The 24,228-nt window shown below is 44.9% G+C and overlaps 1 protein-coding gene across 2 annotated transcripts in view; it reads right to left on the bottom strand.

The window, feature by feature from the left end:
* COPS8 (COP9 signalosome subunit 8) overlaps window positions 1-23,563 on the bottom strand; it is a 31,975-nt gene extending 8,412 nt beyond the window's left edge. Inside the window, exons 1-5 of one of the 2 annotated variants that reach the window (XM_056534989.1) lie at window positions 23,380-23,563; window positions 12,612-12,682; window positions 11,501-11,549; window positions 1,666-1,798; window positions 941-1,048 (exon numbers count right to left, since the gene is read on the bottom strand). In XM_056534989.1, the coding sequence (XP_056390964.1) occupies window positions 941-1,048; window positions 1,666-1,798; window positions 11,501-11,549; window positions 12,612-12,613 (292 nt within the window). In that variant the 5' untranslated portion in view covers window positions 12,614-12,682; window positions 23,380-23,563. Of the gene's footprint in view, window positions 1-940; window positions 1,049-1,665; window positions 1,799-11,500; window positions 11,550-12,611; window positions 12,683-15,218; window positions 15,376-23,379 lie in introns of those variants that run through there. The other variant, XM_056534988.1, reaches the window with a different exon arrangement.
* Between the last annotated feature and the right edge of the window lie 665 nt (window positions 23,564-24,228).

Genomic DNA, 24,228 nt, shown 5'->3' with positions numbered 1-24,228 from the left:
TGTGGCCTCCTCCACGTCTCCTGATGTACTGGCCTGTCTCCTGGTAGCTCCTCCATGCTCTGGACACTACGCTGACCAGCACTGCAAAACTTCTCGCCACAGCTCGCATTGATGTGCCATCCTGGATGAGCTGCACTACCTGAGCCACTTGTATGGGTTGTAGACTCCGTCTCATGCTACCACTAGAGTGAAAGCACCGCCAGCTTTCAAAAGTGACCAAAACATCAGTCAGGAAGCATAGGAACTGAGAAGTGGTCTGTGGGCACCACCTGCAGAACCACTCCTTTATTGAGGGTGTCTTTCTAATTGCCTATAATTTCCACCTGTTGTCTGTTCCATTTGCACAACAGCATGTGCAATTGATTGTCAATCAGTGTTGCTTCCTGAGTGGACAGTGTGATTTCACAGAAGTGTCATTGACTTGGAGTCACATTGTGTTCTACACCTTGAGGTCTGGTTCCAGTTTTTTCTTGCTTGTATTACTATTTGGCACTAAGGGTATAATATATAATATTATAGTGTGAGCCACCCAAATGCTTAGTTATTTTCCTTGAAAAGAATAAACTTGTTCAATCTTTTGGTGGTATACACTCTGCAGACATTGCCGTCTATGGATTTAGTCTGGCAGGAAATTCCCAAGTGATAGCTAAATGAAGGCTGTACCTAACCACTCTTATATGCATAATGGAAGAGAACATCTTGGTACAAGCAGGTAGGGGGAGATTTATCAAAATCTGTGCAGATCGCCTCTTTCAATTTGTAGAGGTCTTTTTAAAAATTAAACGAAAACTGATTGGTTGCTATAGGCACAGGTTTTGATAAATCTCTCCCGTAGTGAGTACATTTACTGTGAGCCATGTAAATGTATCTTCCCCATAGGATATGTTGCAGGCTACCTTATATTAAAGAACATAACTAGAGTTATTGCTACAGAACTCACCTTTAACAGCCTCTTCCACAGGAAGTCCAACAAAAGCTGCAAAATCATCAGCTGAAATTGACGTGTACGCTTGTGATACCAGGTTAAATGCACGCTGCCGTGTTGTATCTAACAAAAGGGGGGGGAAAAGGTATTTTTCACAAAAAGCTGGAAGAACTGAAATGCTTTAATATTAATCACAAAAGGCAGTACTGTACTTGTGCTGCAACTATTTGTAAAGACTAAGCAGCAATATATGGACTTTGTCTCCCTCTGCTGGCAAATGCCATAAATGCAAAGTCAAATATATATGCACAGAATTAAAAAGTACAGTTTTTTTTCCCTTTAAAGTCAAAAGTTTTGACTAATTGAGTGGTAAGACCCGACTACCCTAGAACTAGCAGGGAGAAGCATGCAGGAGAGTGCTGCTCTTTGTGCATGCGACCTACGACAGTCCCACAGAGCTACCTTATGAGCCGGGAGAGAATGCAATTGGTGCAGTGTTCTCCCGCCTCGTTCTAGTAATCGGTTGGGATCCCACAGATCAAAACCTCTGACATGTCCCTAGGACAGGTCAAATATTTTTTGAAAACTCTGTGACCCTGTAAACATGATTGTTAGATTAATTTGACACCAAATAATATTAGGGTACAATTATACAGAAATAGACCCCATTGTTAAATTAAAGACTGTGCGACAGAACTGTGGACAGATTTACTGATAACTATGTTCCAACGTTTCCTTACCTCGGACAGCCTCCATGATAGGCTGTATGTTTTCAGTCCACTGATGGGCAGCTATTGAAGAATAGATTCCTGGGAAATCTCTCTGCCAGATCCGCTGTCCTACCTCCCAGATCCAACCAATCTCTGGACTGGACTAAAGAGCAAAATGGCCACAAATCAACATGTCAGTGAATGTGTTATGGAGAAAAGTAGTAATAAACCAGCAAGTAAAATGGTCTAGAAACATTAAACCGGATATATATAAGAAATGTTAACTTTCATATGTTTAATAAATTACATACAGGTGTTTAACTTCACCATGAATCACTAATAGAAATGAGCAAACTTACAGTAAATTCGATTTGTCACAAACTTCTCGGCTCAGCAGTTGATGACTTATCCTGCATAAATTAGTTCAGCTTTCAGGTGCTCCGGTGGCTGGAGACTCTTTCCTAGGACTGTATCCACCTTTTCCAGCCACCGGAGCACCTGAAAGCTGAACTAATTTATGCAGGATAAGTCATCAACTGCCGAGCCGAGAAGTTTGTGACGAATCGAATTTACTGTAAGTTCACTCATCTCTAATAACTAATACTGTACTAAGCTTCACTGAATGGACCACTGAGTACAGTGGATACTTACATGAGCTGTGTGTGACAAACATGGACCATGGAAGTCCGATCTAACAGATCCCAGGTGATCAGTATTGTGAAAAGCTGTAATGCTCCTGCAAGTGCCATGTTTCCATATATGCCATTAAAGGGATACTCTTGTGGAGCCAAAAAAGTTAAACAGATTTGTAAATTACTTCTATCTAAAATGTTAATCCCTCCAGTACTTAGCTGCTGTATGATCCAGAGGAAGTTGTACAGTTCTTTTCTGTCTGACCACAGTGCTCTCTGCTGACACCTCTGTCCATGTCGGGAACTGTCCAGAGAAGGAGAGGGTTTTCCACCGGACTACCCCTTTAAGTGCAATAGAGCAACTCTCACATAGGGGGAGATTTATCAAAACCTGTGCAAAGGAAAAGTTGCCCAGTTGCCAAAAGCAACCAATCAGATCCCTTCTTTCATTTTGCAGAGGCCTTGTTAAAAAAAGAAAGAAGCGATCTGATTGGTTGTTATGATCAGCTTTTCCTCTTGACATGTTTTGATAAACCTCCCCCTATGTGAGTGTTGATCTATTGCACCTAACCCTTTAAGGACCCTTGACGTACGTGTACGACATAACACCCTGGTACTTAAGGATCCTTGACGTCATGGAGAATTCCGGCCCCTGCCGCGCGCGGATCGGACCGGGATGCCTGCTGAAATCATTAAGCAGGCACCCCATGCAAACGCCCAGGGGGGGGGTCAGCAGACCCCCCCCCCCCCCCCATGTCGGGGATCACGGCAAATCGCAAGTGAATTCACACTTGCGCGATTCTGGGTCTATGGTGACCCGGAATATAAGGGGGATCGCGGTTGCCTAAGACACCTACGATCCCCCTGAAGGTGCCACCCCTCCTATCCCTGCTATTGGTCCCCAGAAGCGACGACCAATAGCAGATCGGGGGCAGGGGGGGTTAACTTTCATTTTCCCCAGTCCTGCCCACCCACAATAGGCGGGGCAGAACGGGGAAACGACAGAGGACCGGGCGCCGGAACGACGGAGATCGGCGGGTGACGATGTCATGCGGCTGGATCCTATGGAAGCCAGTGAGTTGCCTAGCAACATCTGGAGGGTACAGTTTGAGACCACTATACAGTGGTCTCTAACTGTAGCCCTCCAGATGTTGCAAAACTACAACTCCCAGCATGCCCAGACAGCTGTTTGGGCATGCTGGAATATGTAGTTTTGCAACAGCTGGAGGGCTACAGTTTGAGACCACTATACAGTGGTCTCTAAACTGTATACCTCCAGATCTTGCAAAACTACAACTACTAGCATGCCCACACAGCTGTTCGCTGTCTGGGCATACTGGGATTTGTAGTTTTGCAACATCTGGAGGGCCACAGTTTGGAGATCACTGTGGCCCTCCAGATGTTGCAAAACTGCAAATCCCAGCATGCCCAAACAGCTGTCTCGGCATGCTAGGAGTTATAGTTGCGTACCTCCAGCTGTTGCATAACTACATCTTCCAGCATGCCCTTCGGCGATCAGTACATGCTGGGAGTTGTAGTTTTGCAACAGCTGGAGGCACACTGGTTGGAAAATTGAGAGTTAGGTAACAGAACTGGAGGTTTGCCCCCCCCATGTGAACGAACAGGGTACATTCACACAGGCAGGTTTACAGTAAGTTTTCTGCTTCAAGTTTGGGCTGCGGCAAATTTTTCGCTGCAGCACAGACTCCTAGGGGGAAACTCACCGTAACACGCCAGTGCGAATGTACCCTAAAGACACTACACTACCACATAATAAAGGGTAAAACACTACATATAGACCCCCTTACACTGTGCCCCCAATAAAAATGAAAAACATATTGTACGGCAGTGGTTCCAAAATGGAGCCTCCAGCTGTTGCAAAACAACAACTCCCAGCATTTCTGGACAGCCACCGACTGTCCAGGCATGCTGGAAATTTAGCAACAGCTGGAGGCACCCTGTTTGGGAATCACTGGCATAGAATACCCCTATGCAATCCCCAATGTAGTCCTCAAATGCGCATGGCGCTCTCACTTCGGAGCCCTGTCGTATTTCAAGGAAACAGTTTAGGGCCACATATGGGGTCTCTCCGTACTCGGGAGAAATTGCACTACAAATTTTGGGGGGCTTTTTCTCCTTTTACCCCTTATGAAAAGGAAAATTTGGGGGCTACACCAGCTTGTTAGTGTAAAAAACATAAAAAATGTTACACTAACATGCTGGTGTTGCCCCATACTTTTTATTTTCACAAGCGTTAAAAGGAAAAAAAGACCCCCAAAATTTGTAACGCAATTTCTCCTGAGTATAGAAATACCCCATATGGGCGTAAAATGCTCTGCGGGAGCACAACAAGGCTCAGGAGTGAGAGTGCATAATGTACATTTGAGGCCTAAATTGGTGATTTGCACAGGGGTGGCTGATTTTACAGCGGTTCTGACATAAACGCAAAAAAAAAAAAAAAAAAAATACACCCACATGTGACCCCATTTTGAAAACTAAACACCTCACGGAACGTAACAAGGGGTATAGTGCGCCTTAACACCCCAAAGGTGTTTAATGAAAATTCCTCAAAGTTGGATGGAAAAATGAAAAAAAATTAAAAATTTCACTAAAAAGCTGGTGTTACCCAAAAATATTCATTTTCACAAGGGAAAATAGGAAAAAAGCCCCCCAAAATTTGTAACCCCATTTCTTCTGAGTAAGTACATACCCCATATGTGGATGTAAAGTGCTCTGCGGGAGAACTACAATGCTCAGAAGAGAAGGAGCGCCATTGGGCTTTTGAAGAGAAAATTTGTCCAGAATTGAAGGCCACGTGTGTTTACAAAGCCCCCATAGTGCCAGAACAATGGACCCCCCACCACATGTGACCGCATTTTGGAAACTACACCCCTCACGTAATGTAATAAGGGGTACAGTGAGCATTTACGCCCCACAGGTGTCAGATTTTTGGAACAGTGGTCCGTGAAAATGAAAAATGTAATTTTTTTTATTTGCACAGCCCACTGTTCCAAAGATGTGTCAAACGCCAGTGGGGTGTAAATACTCACTGCACCCCTTATTAAAGGGGTATTCCAGGCCAAAACTTTTTTTTATATATCAACTGAGTCCGGAAAGTTAAACAGATTTGTAAATTACTTCTATTAAAAAATCTTAATCCTTCCAATAGTTATTAGCTTCTGAAGTTAAGTTGTTGTTTTCTGTCTAACTGCTCTCTGATGACTCACGTCCCGGGAGCTATGCAGTTCCTATGGGGATATTCTCCCATCATGCACAGCTCCCGGGACCTGACATCATCATTGAGCAGTTAGACAGAAAACTTCAGAAGTTAATAACTATTGCAAGGATTAAGATTTTTTAATAGAAGTAATTTACAAATCTGTTTAACTTTCCGGAGCCAGTTGATATATAAAAAAAAAAGGTTTTGTCTGGAATACCCCTTTAACCCTTTAAGGACCAGGCCATTTTACACCTCAGGACCAGAGCGTTTTTTGCACATCTGACCACTGTCACTTTAAACATTAATAACTCTGGAATGCTTTTAGTTATCATTCTGATTCAGAGATTGTTTTTTCGTGACATATTCTACTTTAACATAGTGGTAAAATTTTATGGTATCTTGCATCCTTTCTTGGTGAAAAATCCCAAAATTTTATGAAAAATTTGAAAAATTTGCATTTTTCTAACTTTGAAGCTCTCTGCTTGTAAGGAAAATGGATATTCCAAATAAAAAAAAATTTGATTCACATATACAATATGTCTACTTTATGTTTGCATCATAAAATTGACGAGTTTTTACTTTTGGAAGACACCAGAGGGCTTCAAAGTTCAGCAGCAATTTTCCAATTTTCACAAAATTTTCAAACTCAATATTTTTCAGGGACCAGTTCAGGTTTGAAGTGGATTTGAAGGGTCTTCATATTAGAAATACACCACAAATGACCCCATTATAAAAACTGCACCCCCCAAAGTATTCAAAATGACATTCAGTCAGCATTTTAACCCTTTAGGTGTTTCACAGGAAAAGCAGCAAAGTGAAGGAGAAAATTCACAATCTTCATTTTTTACACTCGCATGTTCTTGTAGACCCAATTTTTTTATTTTTACAAGGGGTAAAAGGAGAAAATGTATACTTATATTTGTAGCCCAATTTCTCTCGAGTAAGGACATACCTCATATGTCTATGTAAATTGTTCGGGGAGCGCAGTAGAGGGCTCAGAAGCGAAGGAGCGACAAGGGGATTTTGGAGAGTACGTTTTTCTGAAATGGTTTTTGGGGGGCATGTTGCATTTAGGAAGCCCCTATGGTGCCAGAACAGCAAAAAAAAAAAAAAAAAAAACACATGCCATACCAATTTGGAAACTAGACCCCTTGAGGAACGTAACAAGGAATAAAGTGAGCCTTAACACCCCACAGGGGTTTCACGACTTTTGCATATGTTAAAAAAAAATAAAAATAAAATAAAAGATTTTCACAAAAATGTGTGTTTCCCCCCAAATTTCACATTTTTGCAAGGGTTAATAGCAGAAAAGACCCCCCAAAATTTGTAACCCCATCTCTTCTGAGTATGGAAATACCCCATGTGTGGACGTCAAGTGCTCTGCTGGCGCACTACAATGCTCAGAAGAGAAGGAGCGCCATTGAGCTTTTGGGAAAAAAATTGTTTGGAATGGAAGTCAGGGACCATGTGCGTTTACAAAGCCCCCCGTGGTGCCAGAACAGTGGAACCCCCCCACATGTGACCCTATTTTGGAAACTACACCCCTCACAGAATTTTATAAGGGGTGCAGTGAGTATTTACACCCCACTGGCGTTTGACAGATCTTTGGAACAGTGGGCTGTGCAAATGAAAAATAAAATTTTACATTTTCACGGACCACTGTTCCAAAAATCTGTCAGACACCTGTGGGGCGTAAATGCTCACTGTACCGCTTATTACATTCCGTGAGGGGTGTAGTTTCCAAAATTGGGTCACATGTGGGTATTTTTTTGGGGGGGGTTTATGTCAGAACCGCTGTAAAATCTGCCACCCCTGTGCAAATCACCAATTTAGACCTCAAATGTACATGGTGCGCTCTCACTCCTGAGCCATGTTGTGCGCCCGCAGAGCATTTTACGCCCACATATGGGGTATTTCTGTACTCAGGAGAAATTGTGTTACAAATTTTGGGGGTCTTTTTTTCCTTTTAACGCTTGTGAAAATAAAAAGTAAAGGGCAACACCGGCATGTTAGTGTAAATTTTTTTACACTAACAAGCTGGTGTAGCCCCAACTTTTCCTTTTCATAAGGGGTAAAAGGAGAAAAAGCCCCCCAAAATTTGTAGTGCAATTTCTCCCGAGTACGGAGATACCCCATATGTGGCCCTAAACTGTTTCCTTGAAATACGACAGGGCTCCGAAGTGAGAGCGCCATGCGCATTTGAGGATTAAATTAGGGATTGCACAGGGGTGGACATAGGGGTATTCTATGCCAGTGATTCCCAAACAGGGTGCCTCCAGCTGTTGCTAAACTCCCAGCATGCCTGGACAGTCAGTGGCTGTCCGGAAATGCTGGGAGTTGTTGTTTTGCAACATCTGGAGGCTCCGTTTTGGAAACACTGCCATACAATACGGTTTTCATTTTTATTGGGGGGACAGTGTAAGGGGGTGTATATGTAGTGTTTTACTCTTTATTAGGTGTTAGTGTTGTGTTTTTAGGGTACATTCGCACTGGCGGGTTATGGTGAGTTTCTTGCTAGAAGCTTGAGCTGCGCGAAAAATTTGCCGCAGCCCAAACTTGAAGCAGGAAACTTACTGTAAGCCTGCCCGTGTGAATGTACCCTGTACGTTCACCTGGGGGGCAAACCTCCAGCTGTTTCAAAACTACAACTCCCAGCATGTACTGACAGACCGTGCATGCTGGGAGTTGTACTTTTGCAACAGTTGGAGACACACTGGTTGGAAAACCTTCAGTTAGGTTCTGTTACCTAACTCAGTATTTTCTAACCAGTGTGCCTCCAGCTGTTGCAAAACTACAACTCCCAGCATATACTGATCACCAAAGGGCATGGTGGGAGATGTAGTTATGCAATAGCTGGAGGTACGCAACTACAACTCCCAGCATGCCGAGACAGCTGATTGCTGTTTGGACATGCTGGGATTTGCAGTTTTGCAACATCTGGAGGGCTACAGTTTTAGAGAACACTGCAAAGTGATCTCCAAACTGTGGACCTCCAGCTGTTGCAAAACTACAATTCCCAGCATGCCCTGACAGCAAACAGTTGTTTGAGCATGCTAGGAGTTGTAGTTTTGCAAGATCTGGAGGGCTACAGTTTAGGGACCACTATATAGTGGTCTCAAACTGTAGCCCTCCAGCTGTTGCAAAACTACATATTCCAGCATGCCCAAACAGCTGTCTGGGCATGCTGGGAGTTGTAGTTTTGCAACATCTGGAGGGCTACAGTTAGAGACCACTGTATAATGGTCTCAAACTGTACCCTCCAGATGTTGCTAGGCAACTCACCGGCTTCCGTCGGATCCAGCCGCACGTCATCGCCGCCCGCAGATCTCCGTCGCCTGCAGCCTCCGACGCCCGCCCGGATCGGTAAGTGGACCTTCGACGCCGGTCCCCGTCACTTTCCCCGTCCTGCCCCGCCTATTGTGGGTGGGCAGGACGGGGAAAACGAAAGTAAACCCTCCCGCCCCCGATCTGCTATTGGTGGTCGCGTCTAGACCACCAATAGCAGGGGTGGCAACCCTGCCACCTCACTCCTATCGCTTCAGGGGGATCGTGGGTGTCTTAGACACCCGCGATCCCCCTTACATTCCGGGTCACCGGGTCACTATAGACCCGTAATGACTCGGAATCGCGCAAATTGCAAGTGTGAATTCACTTGCGATTTGCCGCGATCGCCGACATGGGGGGGTCTGATGACCCCCCTGGGCATTTGCACGGGATGCCTGCTGAATGATTTCAGCAGGCATCCCGCTCCGATCTCCGCCCGGCACACGGCGGGGACTAAAACTGCCCATGACGTAAATGTACGTCCCTGGTCCTTAAGACCCAGGGTGTCGGGACGTACCATTACGTCATGGGTCCTGTAGGGGTTAAATTCTGTGAGGGGTGTAGTTTCCAAAATAGGGTCCCATGTGGGGGGGTCCACTGTTCTGGCAGCACGGGGGACTTAATAAACAGAAATGAAGGCTCAGAGGGCTCAGAAGGGAAGGAGCAACAATGGGAATTTGGAGAGAAAGTTTTTCTGAGATTGTTTTTGGGGGACATGTCACATTTAGGAAGCCCCTATGGTGCCAGAACAGCAAAAAATACCCCACATGGCATACTATTTTGGAAACTACACCCCTCAAGGAACATAAGGGGTACAGTGAGCCTTAACACTCCACAGGGGTTTGACAACTTTTTGTTAAAGTTGGATGCGTAAATGAATTTTTTTTATTCCACTAAAATGCTGTTTTTTCCCCAAACTTTTTATTTTTACAAGGGGTAATAGGAGAAAATTTGAAACCCCATTTCTTCTGAGTATGGACATACCCCATGTGTGGACGTCAAGTGCACTGCATGCGCACTACAATGTAGGGATCGACCGATTATCGGCCAATATTCCCGATTTTCTAAGTTATCGGTAATTACCTTGCCGATAATGCCGGCGCTTTAAATCAATTAACTGCAGCGGCTTTTGTGGTGCCAGAGACCGCCGCAGCCACCCGCTTCTCTCCCCCTGCCTGTCCTGGGGTCCTGAGTCCAACCACCGCCACTGCCCGATCCCCCTGCCTATCCTCTGGCCACATGCCATCGCCGCATTGCCTCCCCATCCTCTGGCCACATGCGCCGCTGCCCTATTGCCTCCCCCATCCTCTGGCCACATGCCGACGCTGCCCCATTGCCTCCCCCATCCTCTGGCCACATACTGCCGCCGCTGCCCCATCTCCTCCCCCATCTCTGGTGTTCTAATTACCTGTTCCCTGGGTCCGCGCTACTTCTGGCTCCTGCGGCCTCCTGTGCTGTTGCTGTGCGCTGCACAATGACGAGTGACGTCCTCAACGCGGACACCACCAGGGATTTTCTTTTTTTTCCGCCACTCACCTTGGAGTTCTATTGACCTTCATTGATCTGTGTTCATTTGGTTGAGCCTGCTCAAGGTTGGCTCAATCTACTGCAGATCCACGGTGAAGCAATGGATGAATTGGCTACTTCCACAGTGGATCGCCTCTCACAATTGCACTGCAGGGGGCAATCCACATCACTAGACCACCAGGGATGGTTCTAAGATCCATTTAGAGGCGCTGTCAAATTTGACAGCGGCGATCTAAAGGGTTAATAGCTGTCCGCTGCGATCACCGTATGCCGGGCTATTAGCTGCGTCCCAGCTAATAAAGTCAGCTGTGGGCTGCCGTGTATGGAGCGGGCTCGAGTCCAGGGAGTCACGTCCAGGGAGTCAGGCAGGCAATAGGATTTCCACATCCCCGACTCTATTACACACTGCTTTCATGAATATTGTGTCGCAGAATAAAGGTACGTTCACACGTACACAATCTGCTGCTGGTTTTATGCTGTGGAAATTCTGCAAACAATATCTGCTGCCAATTATGTACGTATAAACATACCTTAAGCGTGAAAAATACACTGTATGAACATTGCATCAGGAAAATCACACTTGTTTTTCCGAAAGTTACAGGTAAAGCATAAACCATAAGGGAATCTTTAACAGTAGGCAAATAGAGGAGTAATTCTGTAAGACTCTGAAGAAGGGGTACTTCAGAAAACACAAGTCTTGTCAAGTGGTGACTTTTATTAAAGACGTACTCTGGGGACTTATCAGACACTTATCCGGGGGGACACGTGTGTGACCGTGGGAGGTTTGACCACTGAGGCCCCCACAATAGCCTGTATGGGCCCATTCTACTTACCCATCCTCGGAGCGCTCTGGCCCTCGCCTCCCTGGATGTAGGCAAGTGACAGCCACTCAGCCAATCACTGCCTGAAGCAGGACATTGTTTCGCCCAGTGATTGGCTTAGGAAGCCATCATTTGCCCATGTCCAGGAAGGCGAGAACTACAGCGCGCAGAGGAAGGGTAAGTAGGACAGGCCAAATACAGGAGATTACGGGGGGCACCAGCGGTCGGAGCCTCGCGATCAGACATTTACCCCCTATCCGTTGGATGAGGGATAAGTGTCTAATAAGTTCAGTTCCCCTGAGTATCCCTTTAACAGAAATGAAAGCAAACATAAAACTTACAGATTTAACAGCAGCAGGGATTCTCTTCCATAAATAGCGAGCATTATTCCTAAAAAAAAAAAAAAAAAGAAACAAAGAAACTGTTTTAGAAGCACTAAGTATAAAGTATACCAAGGCACAAATGTGTTAATCTGCCTTAAAAAATGGTTTGGTTTTGTCCACAGCAACCAACACAGCTCAGCTTTAATTTTACCAGAACTCGTTAAGATATGAAAAATGATTAGTGATTGGTTGTTATGGGCAAAACCAGACCATTTTGGTTTCAGGATCCTTGAGAAATCTGGGCTCATGTGTAATGTCTAAGCACAAGTCTCATATTCAGAGACACAATAATGGATAATTGCTGTTTGTAAACCTCAGTCATGGAAGTGCAACAACACGTTCAGATGAATGTACCACCCTCACAGTACCACTTATTACTATGACCAACTAACAAAACCAACTCAACCAATAATCTGATAAGTCTATTTTGAGAACTCAATCCTAGTGATGCCAGTGAAAGTCCTGAATTATTCTTAAAAGGAAATGATCAAAATCGTGGTTTACCTTACTTTCCTAGGTGCTGCTGTTAAGAATTTATAAGTTAGAATCCTAACATGTAAATTAGACTCTTTGTATACTCTGGGCATTCGCTAGCCCCAAGGTGCACTGGTTCTTCTTCCCAGACAACCCCTGATTCACGTCCCCTAATATTTATACTCTCCCTCTTCTGCGCGTGGCCGTTACATGTTGAGATCCTACCCACAGATCTCCAGCACAGTTGGTCTGGACTAATACTTTGCATGCTGGGAGCTGTAGTTTCCCAGTAGCTTAAGACCACTGTAGTATAGTATACATGATGTAAAGTAGTGTGTTCCATAAATAAAGTTTAGGCTACATGTATGACCACTGTAAACAATCTATGTGGTGTTCTCCTTTGTTCCTAGGATAGGCTCATAGACTATAATGTCTAGCAGCATCATGGAATGGGGTAGCTTTTACAGCACCAGTGGCATTGGGTGGCTTTATGAAGTTGCCACTGAATCTCGTGGGAAAACTTTCCTGAAATGACTGCAAAAAAGGAAGTCTCAGAAACATCACTAAAATAAAAAAATAAAAAACACATACTTACATGTCATTATGCAACAAGTATAGGACTAAAAGTTGACTGTATACTTGGGAAGTAGCAACACCTCCTGGGGCCTAGAGAAAGACAATGTGGGGGTTAATAAGAGATCTTCACAAAGTAGTTATATCGTCATAATCAGTTTACAGGATTCACTACTACACAGAGGTGCAAAGATCTACCACAGTTTGCCTGTATTCTGCAAGTTTATGTTTCCAGCTCCCTAAGAGATAAAATGGCTTGATGGATGAAAACCGCTCTAAGGAAAGTCCACAGAATGCAAAAGGAAGTGATGGAGATTCTGGAAAAAAAATCCCAGACAAAGGCTAATGTATCATCTTCTCACAAGGTATCACTTCAAGGCAGTGTTGTCAGACCAGTGTGCCCCCAGCTTTGGAAAACTACAACTCCTAGTATGGCAAGCTGGGAGTTGTAGTTGTGCACCAGCTGAAGGCACACTGGTTGGGAAACACTGGAATGTTTATACAGATAAAATCCCAGTAATTTGGAGGCAGAATCTGTATGGTTCTGCAAAACAACCACCCAGTGACTTCAATAGGAATTCCCACACCTTACTGAAAAATCTGCACAGCTTCCAAAAGCCGAGTCACAGATTTTTCTAAAACACTTACCCACTAAGTGTCTGAACATGAGGGGGACTGGGGGAATCAACTGCAAGATCTAGAAGGAGTAAAATGCAGTACACTGTGCAGTGGGAGGCCACACTCCTTTCGCACAATGCTGCCCCCATCTTAGGTGTAAAGTTTTTGATTATCTTCCTGTTTAACCCTCAAAGGAAACAGCCCATTTTGACCTCGAGTACGCAGAAAATTTTCAGCTTCTGGAAGGGGTTTCAATGCACTTTTAGGAAAAACTGGAATGTGATCTCTATTTTGTGGGTCAATACAATTAAAACAATACCCATGTTTTCTATTATTTTATTGCTTTAAGGGTGAGTTCCCACCTGGAGTATACGCAGGGTATTTCACACTGCGCAAAATTAGCAGCAGCAGTGGGAAATACACTGCATATTCCTGGCTCACTATACATACAGATCTTTCCAGCGGCAGCCCTGTGTGTGCAGTGAGTTTTAGAGGCGGAGCCATGTGCCGGTGTAACTGATGCACGGCTCCACCTCCAAAACTCACTGCACACATAGGGCTGCTGCCGGAAAGATCTGTATGTATAGTGAGCCAGGAATATGCAGTGTATTTCCCACTGCTGCCGCAAATTTTGCTCAGCATGAAATACCCTGCGTATACTCCAGGTGGAAATGCACCATTAAAGTGAAGGCAAACCTTTCTTAACAAAAGTAGTTTGTTTAAAATGTTCCTATTCTGACCCCCTATAACTTTCTCATTCTTTCATATATGGGGCTGTAAGAGGGTTTATTATTTGTGCTGTGATCTGTAGTTTTTATCTGCACCCCCCCCCCCCTCCCTCCCCCTATATTGATTATCAGCCCACATAACCTAGAAATTCTCCTGCAAAATTCAGCTGCTGGATTCACAATATGAGATATGAATGTACCAACATTTAAGAATATTTTTGATATGTCATAGGCCCCTTTCACACTGGCGGCAAATTCGGCCATCAAACTCCCTCTTTTTATTTATTTTTTGTATTTTGCAGAAGCATACCGTACCACATTGTGTTCAATGGTAGCCATTATTTGTGGACAAAAATGGCGGATAAAAAGACAGTGCAAGCACTATTTTTTCTCCAGCTTTGCTCTATCCTAAAATAATGGACTTCACACTGCTGGAGACAGACAGCAATGTGAACGTAGCCAGACAGGAACCCACTTATGGGTGTCTTGGCAGAACTTCAGCACTAGCAGCCATTTGAGATGACCAGGTGCAGGGATCAAACACAACACACCCAGAGCCAGAGGATGCATGGGAAACGTAAGCTGCACCTAAAAATAATTTCAGTCATGAAAGAGTAATTAGTATGGCTGAAAACCCATGCCTGCCACCTCTGCTAAAACAGGTAGGCACAAGGCTTACACAAGAACCTCTACATTATTTTCTAATAGCTTAGGCTGCACTTTGTAAGCAAAACTAATTCCTGGAGTGCTTCTTTACAGAGAACTTGTCACCAGCGTCACCTCTTTTACACTGCTTGGCCATTTCAGAAAAATCTTAGTGTGTAAAAAGCCACCGGTACCCAGGCAAGTAGTCATGGGGTCCCTTTGGCTCCTCACTGACAGACCGGCCCTGAGTGACACCCCTCTTCTTATCTGTGTATACAAAACAATGTGTCACTCAGGGCTGGCAGGGACCCTCCCCCATGACTACTTATCCAGGTCCGCCGCCATTGCTGCTGTCAGTTCCCCTTTAAGACATTTACAGAGCTGTATCCAGCCAGTGTTAAGGGACTATATTACACCAGCGGAAGGACACGTCTTCTGTCAACTCAATATTCATAAAGAGCTCTAGAACCACGGTACATGACCACCAGCCTGATAACCTCGTGCCGTGCATCCGCCCAGTATACAGAGGGGAGCGGTGTGCCGGGCACATGGAGCCTATACACAGACAGCAGCGCTCACACATACTAAGCCGACCTAACAGCTTCTTGTACGGGGAGGAGATCGCGGACGGCGCCCACCTCTAGTTCCTGCTCCTCATACTGCTCTAGGAGCCTTTGGTAGGATACCGGGTTTTCCGCCATCACGGCAACTGGCATTTTCCCTGTGGGCCCCCAGGGCCTCAGTGCTGCACCGCCAACGCGCGACTTCCGCTTCCGGGTTAGGGTACGTCACGACTGTCTCTTCGTGATTGGTTAGAAGAAAGCTGCATCCTATTGGCCGACAGCGTGGAACGCAAACACGTGATGTTGTAATGCTTCTGCGCGTTCAGTAGTTACTCGCTAAAGCTGTGTTTTCCCAACCTGCGTACCTCCAGCTGTTGCATAACTACTACTCACAGCATGCCTTCGGCTGTCCTGGCACGCTGCGAGTTGTAGTCTTGCAACAGCTGGAGGGAATACTGATTAGGAAAATTGCACTAGGGCATTGATCTCCTGAAAAAAGTACAACTCGCTAAATGGGCATGCTGGGAGTTGTGGTTGTGCAACAGATCAAGAGCCATAGGTTGAGGAGGACTGCATTACGGGGTCTTTCTATACCTTTTAGTGGGTTTGGGTGTTACGCTTTGTGCAGAATGACAGACGTGACCTTTGTGCTTTATATTCTGTTTTACTACTTTTAAAACTGATATTCCCAACCTCACATCCCAACCTCATATCTAATTCTCATATCCCGACCTCGCATCCCAACTTAATATCCCGACCTCACATCCCAAACTCACATCCCGACCTCATATCCCGACCTCATATCCCGACCTCACATCCCAAACTCATACCCCGACCTCACATCCCAAACTCATACCCCGACCTCACATCCCAAACATCAACTCCTGAATTTCCACTACTGCCACCACCACGCTGATTGCCAACCGTGCTACCGCCTTGCTGCTTCATAGACAAAGAGCAAATCTCTTCTCCTGATGATGATGAAGCCCCGGCTTCTGCACCCGGCTCCCAATTGCGATCGGCTTCATCATCATCAAAAGATGTGTGCACGTCACTGATGTCCTCCTCGTGTTCCACAACAGTGTCTGCCTCAGGACCCTGAACAATTGAAACACCGCCTCCCACGTCACTCTCCTCATCACTACTTGCCCGCCTTGCGGAGCAAGGGACGTATGTCTCCTCATTCATGGCTGCCCATTAGATGCTGACTGTCCTCTATTACATCGTCCTCACTAAATAGTGGAGCTGAACCCAAAGCATGAGATACTTCTTTGGGAGAGGGAACAGCATAGGACAAAGGCAATGGGATTACAGGGACTGCTCCCGGGCCATGCCAACTGAGGGTTCTGTCTGAGGAACCCACCGAGTCTTGACTGGGGTTGTCAGATGTCGCTTGTGATGATGGGGATGAGTGTGCAAACCAATTGACGAGGAGAGATGGGTCGACGACACGACCGCTGGGTGTTAACTGGAGCTCAGGCCTATTGCTGCGACTCCTGCTGCCACTCGCCCCAAGTCTGCTGCCAACTCTGCCTGACGTATGTAGGCCTCTGCCCCTTCTCTGTGCACGTCCTGGCACTTCCCTGCCTGACATACTTAGTGCGTTTATGAGGGTATAGAACAGCAGCAAGCGATTACTTACGGCTGTCCTTTCAAAGTAGAAACACTATTTCTGCGTAGAAACACTATTTTTTTTTTTTTTTTTTTAAATACACCAGCAGGTGTATACTAATGTGTGGAATAGCACTGAATTTAGCACGGAGACAGAAATACAGGTACTAAATAGTACACTACTTGGTTGCCCTTTGCAATGATGAGCGCACTGTTAAGCGTATTTGTACGCAGGAAAACCTTTCTTTTTTCTTTCATACACTGGCAGGTGTATAACGTGTGGTATAACACAGAATTTAGCACAGAGATAGAAAAAAAGGTGGTATATGGTACGCTATTTGCTTGTTTGTAGGCCCTTTGCAATGATAAGGCCACTGAAAAAGCGTATTTATACGCAGGAAAAACTTTTTTTTTCTTTCATACACCGGCAGGTGTGTAACGTGTGATATAACACAGAATTTAGCACAGAGACAGAAAAAAAGGTAGTATATGGCATGCTATTTGCTTGCATGTAGGCCCTTTGCAATGATAAGGCCACTGAAAAAGCGTATTTGTATAACACTGAATTTAGCACAGAGACAGAGTAACAGGTGAAAAAATGGTAAAAAGGCACTAAAGTCCACACTAATATGACTTATTTCTGAACAGCAGCAGGACCCAACTGGGCAGCACCACAGAATTTTTTTTTTTTTACAGGGATTAAACCCTAAATTGCACTCTGTCACACAATTGTGAGAATCAGATTTGTGGAGCAACAGAAAAAACTCAATTGGGCTGAAAAAAGAGATTAGATGCTCCATACAGGTAAAACAGCTGTGAGATCTATGACGTAGGTGACTGCTATGCAGCACCTCTATGCCTGCTATATGGAGTAAGGAGAATACGAGGTTTTGCTAGAATCATTCTCGGTCAGAACTGCAGCCACACTGTGCCCTGTGTCTTTCCCTTATGCTGATGTCACCGCTACTCGTAGCGGTCGGATGCTGAATAACGCCGTTGTATGCGATCAGCACACAGACGTGCAATCACTTCCTTTCCCTATCTTGTGTGGAGAAGATATGACCAGAGGGAAGAGGGCCGCCGATTATATAGGGCTGTGACATCACAGGGGTCAGTGAACACTGATAGGCTGCATCTGACATGTGATTCAGGGTCAGCCCGCCTACCTTGATTCCCGCGCCAGCTTCCCGCCCTCCCATGGTGCCTTGCCCCATGTACTGACATGTGGCGCCGCCATCTTAGGTCTAAAAGCCTAGAACGCAGGAAAATGGAGTTTAATAAAGCGATCCGTGCGATCGAATTGCGACAAAGTTCGTATTCGATCAGAATCGAATTTTCCCTGAAATCCGTAACAAATTCAGGTTCATCAGATTCGATTCTCTCATCTCTAATCCTCACTGAACTTCTGGTGAGAGTTTGCTGCACTGAAAGTAAAGGGGCTGAAAAATTTGGAACACACAATTTTTCAGTTTTTTATTTGTTAACAAAGTTTGAAATATCTAATACATTTCGTTCCACTTCATGATTGTGTCCCACTATATTCTCTCTCTCTCTCTCCCCCCCCCCCTCTCTCTCTCTCTCCCTCTCTCTCTCTCTCTCTCTCTCTCTCTTCCTCCTCTCAGGAAAAGGATTGCAGTGACACGTTTTGCTATACACATGTTTATTCCCTTTGTGTGTATATTAAACAAAAAAAGGAAGAAAAAAAAAATTGGACATAATGTCAAACTCCAAAAATGGGCTGGACAAAATTATTGGCACCCTTTCAAAATTGTGGATAAATAAGATTGTTTTAAGCATGTGATGCTCCTTTAAACTCACCTGGAGCAAGTAACAGGTGTGGACAATATAAAAATCACACCCAAAAGCAGATAAAAGGGAGAGAAGTTCACTTAATCTTTGCATTGTGTGTCTGTGTGTTCCACACTAAGCAGGGACAACAGAAAGAGGAGAACAGAACTGTCTGAGGACCTGAGAACCCAAATTGGGGAAAAATATCAACAATCTCAAGGTTACAAGTCCATCTCCAGAGATCTAGATTTTCCCTTTTCCATAGTGCGCAACATTATCAAGAAGTTTTCAACCCATGGCACTGTAGCTAATCTTCCTGGGCGTGGACGGAAGAGAAAAATTTATGAAAGGTGTCAACGCAGGATAGTCCGGATGGTGGATAAGCAGCCTCAAACAAGTTCCAAAGATATTCAAGCTGTCCTGCAGGCTCAGGGAGCATCAGTGTCAGTGCGAACTATCCATCGACATTTAAATGAAATGAAACGCTATGGCAGGAGACCCAGGAGGACCCCACTGCTGACACAGAGACATAAAAAAACCAAGACTACATTTTGCCAAAATGAACTTGAGAAAGCAAAAATCCTTCTGGGAAAATGTCTTGTGGACAGATGAGACCAAGATAGAGCTTTTTGGTAAAGCACATCTGTGGTGTCTGGGGTGTTGCAGTATGTAGCAGGGTCTGGTGGTATTAACCCTGGGGGAAAGATGTTGTTAACCCCTTAGTGTTCGTGACGCCAGGATGTGGTTATTCCGGTATGGTTACCGCTGTCAACCAACCCAAAAGTGGTTTTGTAATAAAGGAATGTCCACAGCAAGGATTCTGAATAAACTGGAACTTTTACTTGAAATGCTTAGGGAACAGTCTTTACAATTATGCAGTTCCTTCAGAGGCAATCGGGACACAGGATACCTATATATATTACTTAGCTGAGTAGTAGTCACTGGATTTGTAGAGAGAATTGTAACTCATGTTTTAGAAGTGGCTGCTGTTCCTTAGGCTTTGGCCTAGATGCAATTGTGCAGGAATTTATGCTGCTTCAGTGTACAGGATGAGAAGCAGGAACTAAGAGAGTACAGGAACAAGAGCTAACTGAGAGACTACAGCCCCTTAAATACTAGGGGGCTGGACTAAAGCCAATTGGTTCCTAATGCCTAGGGTTCCTGTGCCCATGGAACTCTGGCTATATCACATGACAAAGGTAGTTTCTATACATGGTATACAAACTATACAACTTTATAAATACAGACAATATGTACACAATGCAAATACATTACATTTATATGAGGCAACAAGGGGGGAGCCCTGCAGGAGAGCCCTATGGACCCAAGGGACTCTTCCTGAAGGGACTTAAGGAGGGGACAGGACAAGTTCCTGTACCGGGACACCACACATCATTCTACTGTTTATCAAAAAGAAAAGAACAAAGAAAAGAACACAGTACCTACACTGAAATATGGTGGAGGTTCAGTGATGTTTTGGGGTTCTTTTGCCGCCTCTGGCACTTGGTGCCTTGAATGTGTGCAAGGCATCATGAAATCTGAGGATTACCAAACATACGTCAAAAAGCCCCCAGAAATGGTTGGCAACAAAACGCTGGAGAGTTCTGAAGTGGCCAGCAATGAGTCCAGATCTAAATCCCATTGAACACCTGTGGAGAGATCTTAAAATTGCTGTTGAGAAAAGGCGCCTTCCAATAAGAGAGACCTGGAGCAGTTTGCGAAGAAAGAGTGGTCTAACATTCCGGCTGAGAGGTGTAAGAAGCTTATTGATGGTTATAGCGACTGATTTCAGTTATTTTTTCCAAACAGTGTGCAACCAAATATTAAGTTAATAATGCCAATAATTTTGTCCAGCCATTTTTTGGAGTTTGGTGTGACAAAATTGCAGTTTATAAATTCAAGCCCACAAATATTCATTTTTTGGTTTCATGGTACATCTTACAGTAAAATGAAAGATGCCATTAAACGTACAATTTGTCATGTAACCAACAAGCCCTCATATGGGTCTGTAGGTGAAAAAATAAATGAGTTATGAATTTTAAAAGGATAGGGAGAAAAAAAGGATACTCCGGTGGAAAACTATTTTTTTCAAATCAACTAGTGCCAGAAAGTTATACAGATTTTTAAAAATCTATTTAAAAATCATAACCCTTTCAGTACTTATCAGCTGCTGTATACTACAGAGGAAGTTGTATGGTTCTTTTCTGTCTGACCACACTGCTCTCTGCTGACACCTTTGTCCAGATCAGGAACTGTCCGAAGCAGAAGAGGTTTGCTATGGGGATTTTCTCCTGCTCTGGACAGTTCCTGACACAGACAGAGGTGTCAGCAGAGAGCACTGTAGTCAGACTGGAAAGAACAACTCAACTTCCTCTGTAGTATACAGCAGCTAATAAGTACTGGACGGGTTAAGATTTTTTAATAGAAGTAATTTACAAATCTGTTTAACTTTCTGGAGCCAGTTGATATGAAAAAATAAAAAAATGTTTGCCACTAGAGTACCAAAATGGGCCATGTCCTTAAGGGGTTAAAACATTTTTTTTTTAAAGTAGTAAAATAAAACTAAATCTAAATAAAATGTGGGGTCACTTTTCTCCCTCCCACACATCAGTCATCCCACCTAGATAAAGTTGTCCTGGCACAGGGGGGATCAGAGGGGGGGTCAGATTGAGAAGGTACAGGTGATAAATGTGTATAATCCTCTCTAAAAAAAAGTTAGAATCACCCCCTTTTCCCATTTTATAGATAAATCAATGTAAACAAAAATAAACATATGTGTTATCACTAGTGATGTCGCGAACATAAAATGTTCAGTTCACGAACGGCGAACGCGAACTTCCGCAAATGTTCGCGAACTGGTGAACCGGGCGAACCGCCACTGACTTCAATGGGCAGGCGAATTTTAAAACCCACAGGGACTCTTTCTGGCCACAATAGTGATTTAAAAGTTGTTTCCAGGGGACTAATACCTGGACTGTGGCATGCTGGAGGGGGATCCAGGGCAAAACTCCCATGGAAAATTACATCGTTGATTCAGAGTCTGGTTTTAATCCATAAAGGGCATAAATAACCTATTATTCCTAAATTCTTTGGAATAACGTGCTTTAGCCCCCTTTAGGCAGCACATAGAGCCCCCCTTTAGGCATCACATAGTTAGATCCCCCCTTTAGGAAGCACATAGATTCCCCCATATTAGGCAGCACATAGTTAGAGCCCCCCTTTAGGCAGCACATTGGTAAAGCCTCCCTTTAGGCAGCACATGGAGCCCCCTTTAGGCAGCACATAGTTAGATCCCCCTTTAGGTATCACATAGTTAGATCCCCCCTTTAGGCAGCACATAGATTCCCCCATGTTAGGCAGCACATAGTTAGAGCCCCCTTTAGGCATCACATAGTTACATCCCCCCTTTAGACAGCACATAGATTCCCCCATATTAGGCAGCACATAGTTAGAGCCCCCCTTTTTTTTATTTGAACAACTGTCACACCAAATGTGATTTGCACTAGTGTGACAATGAGCAAAAAAGGTTGCCAGCGGAGTTCCCCTTTTAAGCAGAGGTCCCCAACCAGGGTGCCTCCAGCAGTTGCAAGACACACGGACTGAACTTATAGCCCTTTTAATACTGTAGTTAGTTGCTTGAAGGAAATTAAGTTTTACACTGGAGTACCCCTTTTAACCAGCGGTTCCCTCCCAACCAGGCTGCCTCCAGCTGTTGAAGACACACGGACTGATATTTGAGCCCTAAAAAGGGCTTTTTTGGGTGCTGTCCTTAAAGCAGATGTTAGACTAGTGCTTTAGGAGTAAAGTGGACCCTGAATACACCACCTAGCAGCAACCTAGCTATCGCTTTCCCTATACAGCAGGAGCAGCTTCTCTGACCCTCCACTTCCTAAGCCTGCAGCATGCTGAATGAAGGGAAAATGGCGTCCGTGCAGGAGGTAGGAGGGTCTGGAAGGGCGGGACTGCTGCTGATTGGCTGTAATGTGTCTGCTGACTCTGAATCACAGGGTCAAAGTTTACCGCAATGTTAAAGTATAGGCGGCGAATCGAACTTCACATATGTTCGCCCGGCGATGCGAACGTGATTATGCTAAGTTTGCCGGCGAACAAGTCGCAACATCTCTAGCTATCACCACGTGCATAAATGTCCAAACTATTAACATATAAGGGGAGATTTATCAAACCCTGTCTAAAGGAAAAGTTGCTGAGTTGCCCATAGCAACCAATCAGATTGCTTCTTTCATTTTTCAGAGGACTTTTCATAAATGAAGGAAGCGATCTGATTGGTTGCTATGGGCAACTCAGCAACTTTTCCTTTAGACAGGTTTTGATAAATCTCCTCCATAACGTTAATGGCGTAAAGTTAAAAAACAGATACCAAAGTCCAGAATTGTGTATTTTTGGTAACTTTGTATACCAGGAAAAAAAAATCTAAATTGCTTTATTGTGGATGTGTGATGCTTCATTGTTACCCCAGGCCAGTGTTTCCCAACCAAGGTGCCTATATAAATGGTCTCAGCAGGGCCCTTGCTAGAGACCAGTATTAAAAAACTAAATAATATTAAAACAATGATGTAAGATAAAATAATAGTTTATAGCAGCCACTTCTGTATTACTTGGATTATATTTGGTCACATCCAGCCGTTTCTGTAATCTGATTTGTATTATCGGCAGTCTTAGCATAGAATAACAGTAGCAATTATCGGCAGTCTTAGAATAACAGTAGTAATTAGAATAACAGTAGCAATAGGTGTTGTAATCCAGGAAATATTGTAACAATTATGGATCCAGAGATACTGTAGCAAGTAATGATTGTTGGTGCTACTGCACCACTCACCGCTCCGTTTGGGTCGGGATGGTAGCCCCTGGTGTGCTGGGCTCCTCGTCGCAGGCTGGCTCGGCTGGGTGGTGTATAGATAGATGTGTCTGCGCGGTGTGTCCCGAACCTCCTCCGGTGGGGCACAGATGATTGCTCGGTCTTACGGATGGAATCACGACAAACAGGCAGGTTGGTGAGTGGATGCAGGGGATGCTTGCATGCGCAGCAGCGTGCGTACGTCCTGAACAGTGGTCCCGCTGTTGCCAATGTTGGTAGTGGTTAATAGTTCCAGAGGTGGTCTGTGTGAAGTAGGTACAAAGCTAGACGCGTTTCGGGGAGACCCCTTTTTACAATAGTGCTATATTATTTAGTTTTTTAATACTGGTCTCTAGCAAGGGCACTGCTGAGACCATTTATATAAAAAATTTTTGGTTATCTATACAACTGGTGTTACGCCGAGCGCTCCGGGTCCCCGCTCCTCCCCGGAGCGCTCGCTTCACTCCCTCCGCTGCAGCGCTCCGGTCACGTCCTCTGACCCGGGGCGCTGCGATCCTGCTGCCAGCCGGGATGCGATTCGCGATGCGGGTAGCGCCCGCTCGCGATGCGCACCCCGGCTCCCCTACCTGACTCGCTCCCCGTCTGTTCTGTCCCGGCGCGCGCGGCCCCGCTCCCTAGGGCGCGCGCGCGCCGGGTCTCTGCGATTTAAAGGGCCACTGCGCCGCTGATTGGCGCAGTGGTTCCAATTAGGGTTTTCACCTGTGCACTTCCCTATATTACCTCACTTCCCTTGCACTCCCTTGCCGGATCTTGTTGCCTTAGTGCCAGTGAAAGCGTTCCTTGTGTGTTCCTTGCCTGTGTTTCCAGACC

This window comes from Hyla sarda, chromosome 8 (genome assembly GCF_029499605.1).
Source record: "Hyla sarda isolate aHylSar1 chromosome 8, aHylSar1.hap1, whole genome shotgun sequence".
Lineage (NCBI taxonomy): Eukaryota > Metazoa > Chordata > Amphibia > Anura > Hylidae > Hyla > Hyla sarda.
Note: the sequence above shows the minus strand (reverse complement) of the source record. Positions and strands in the feature narration are given on the sequence as shown.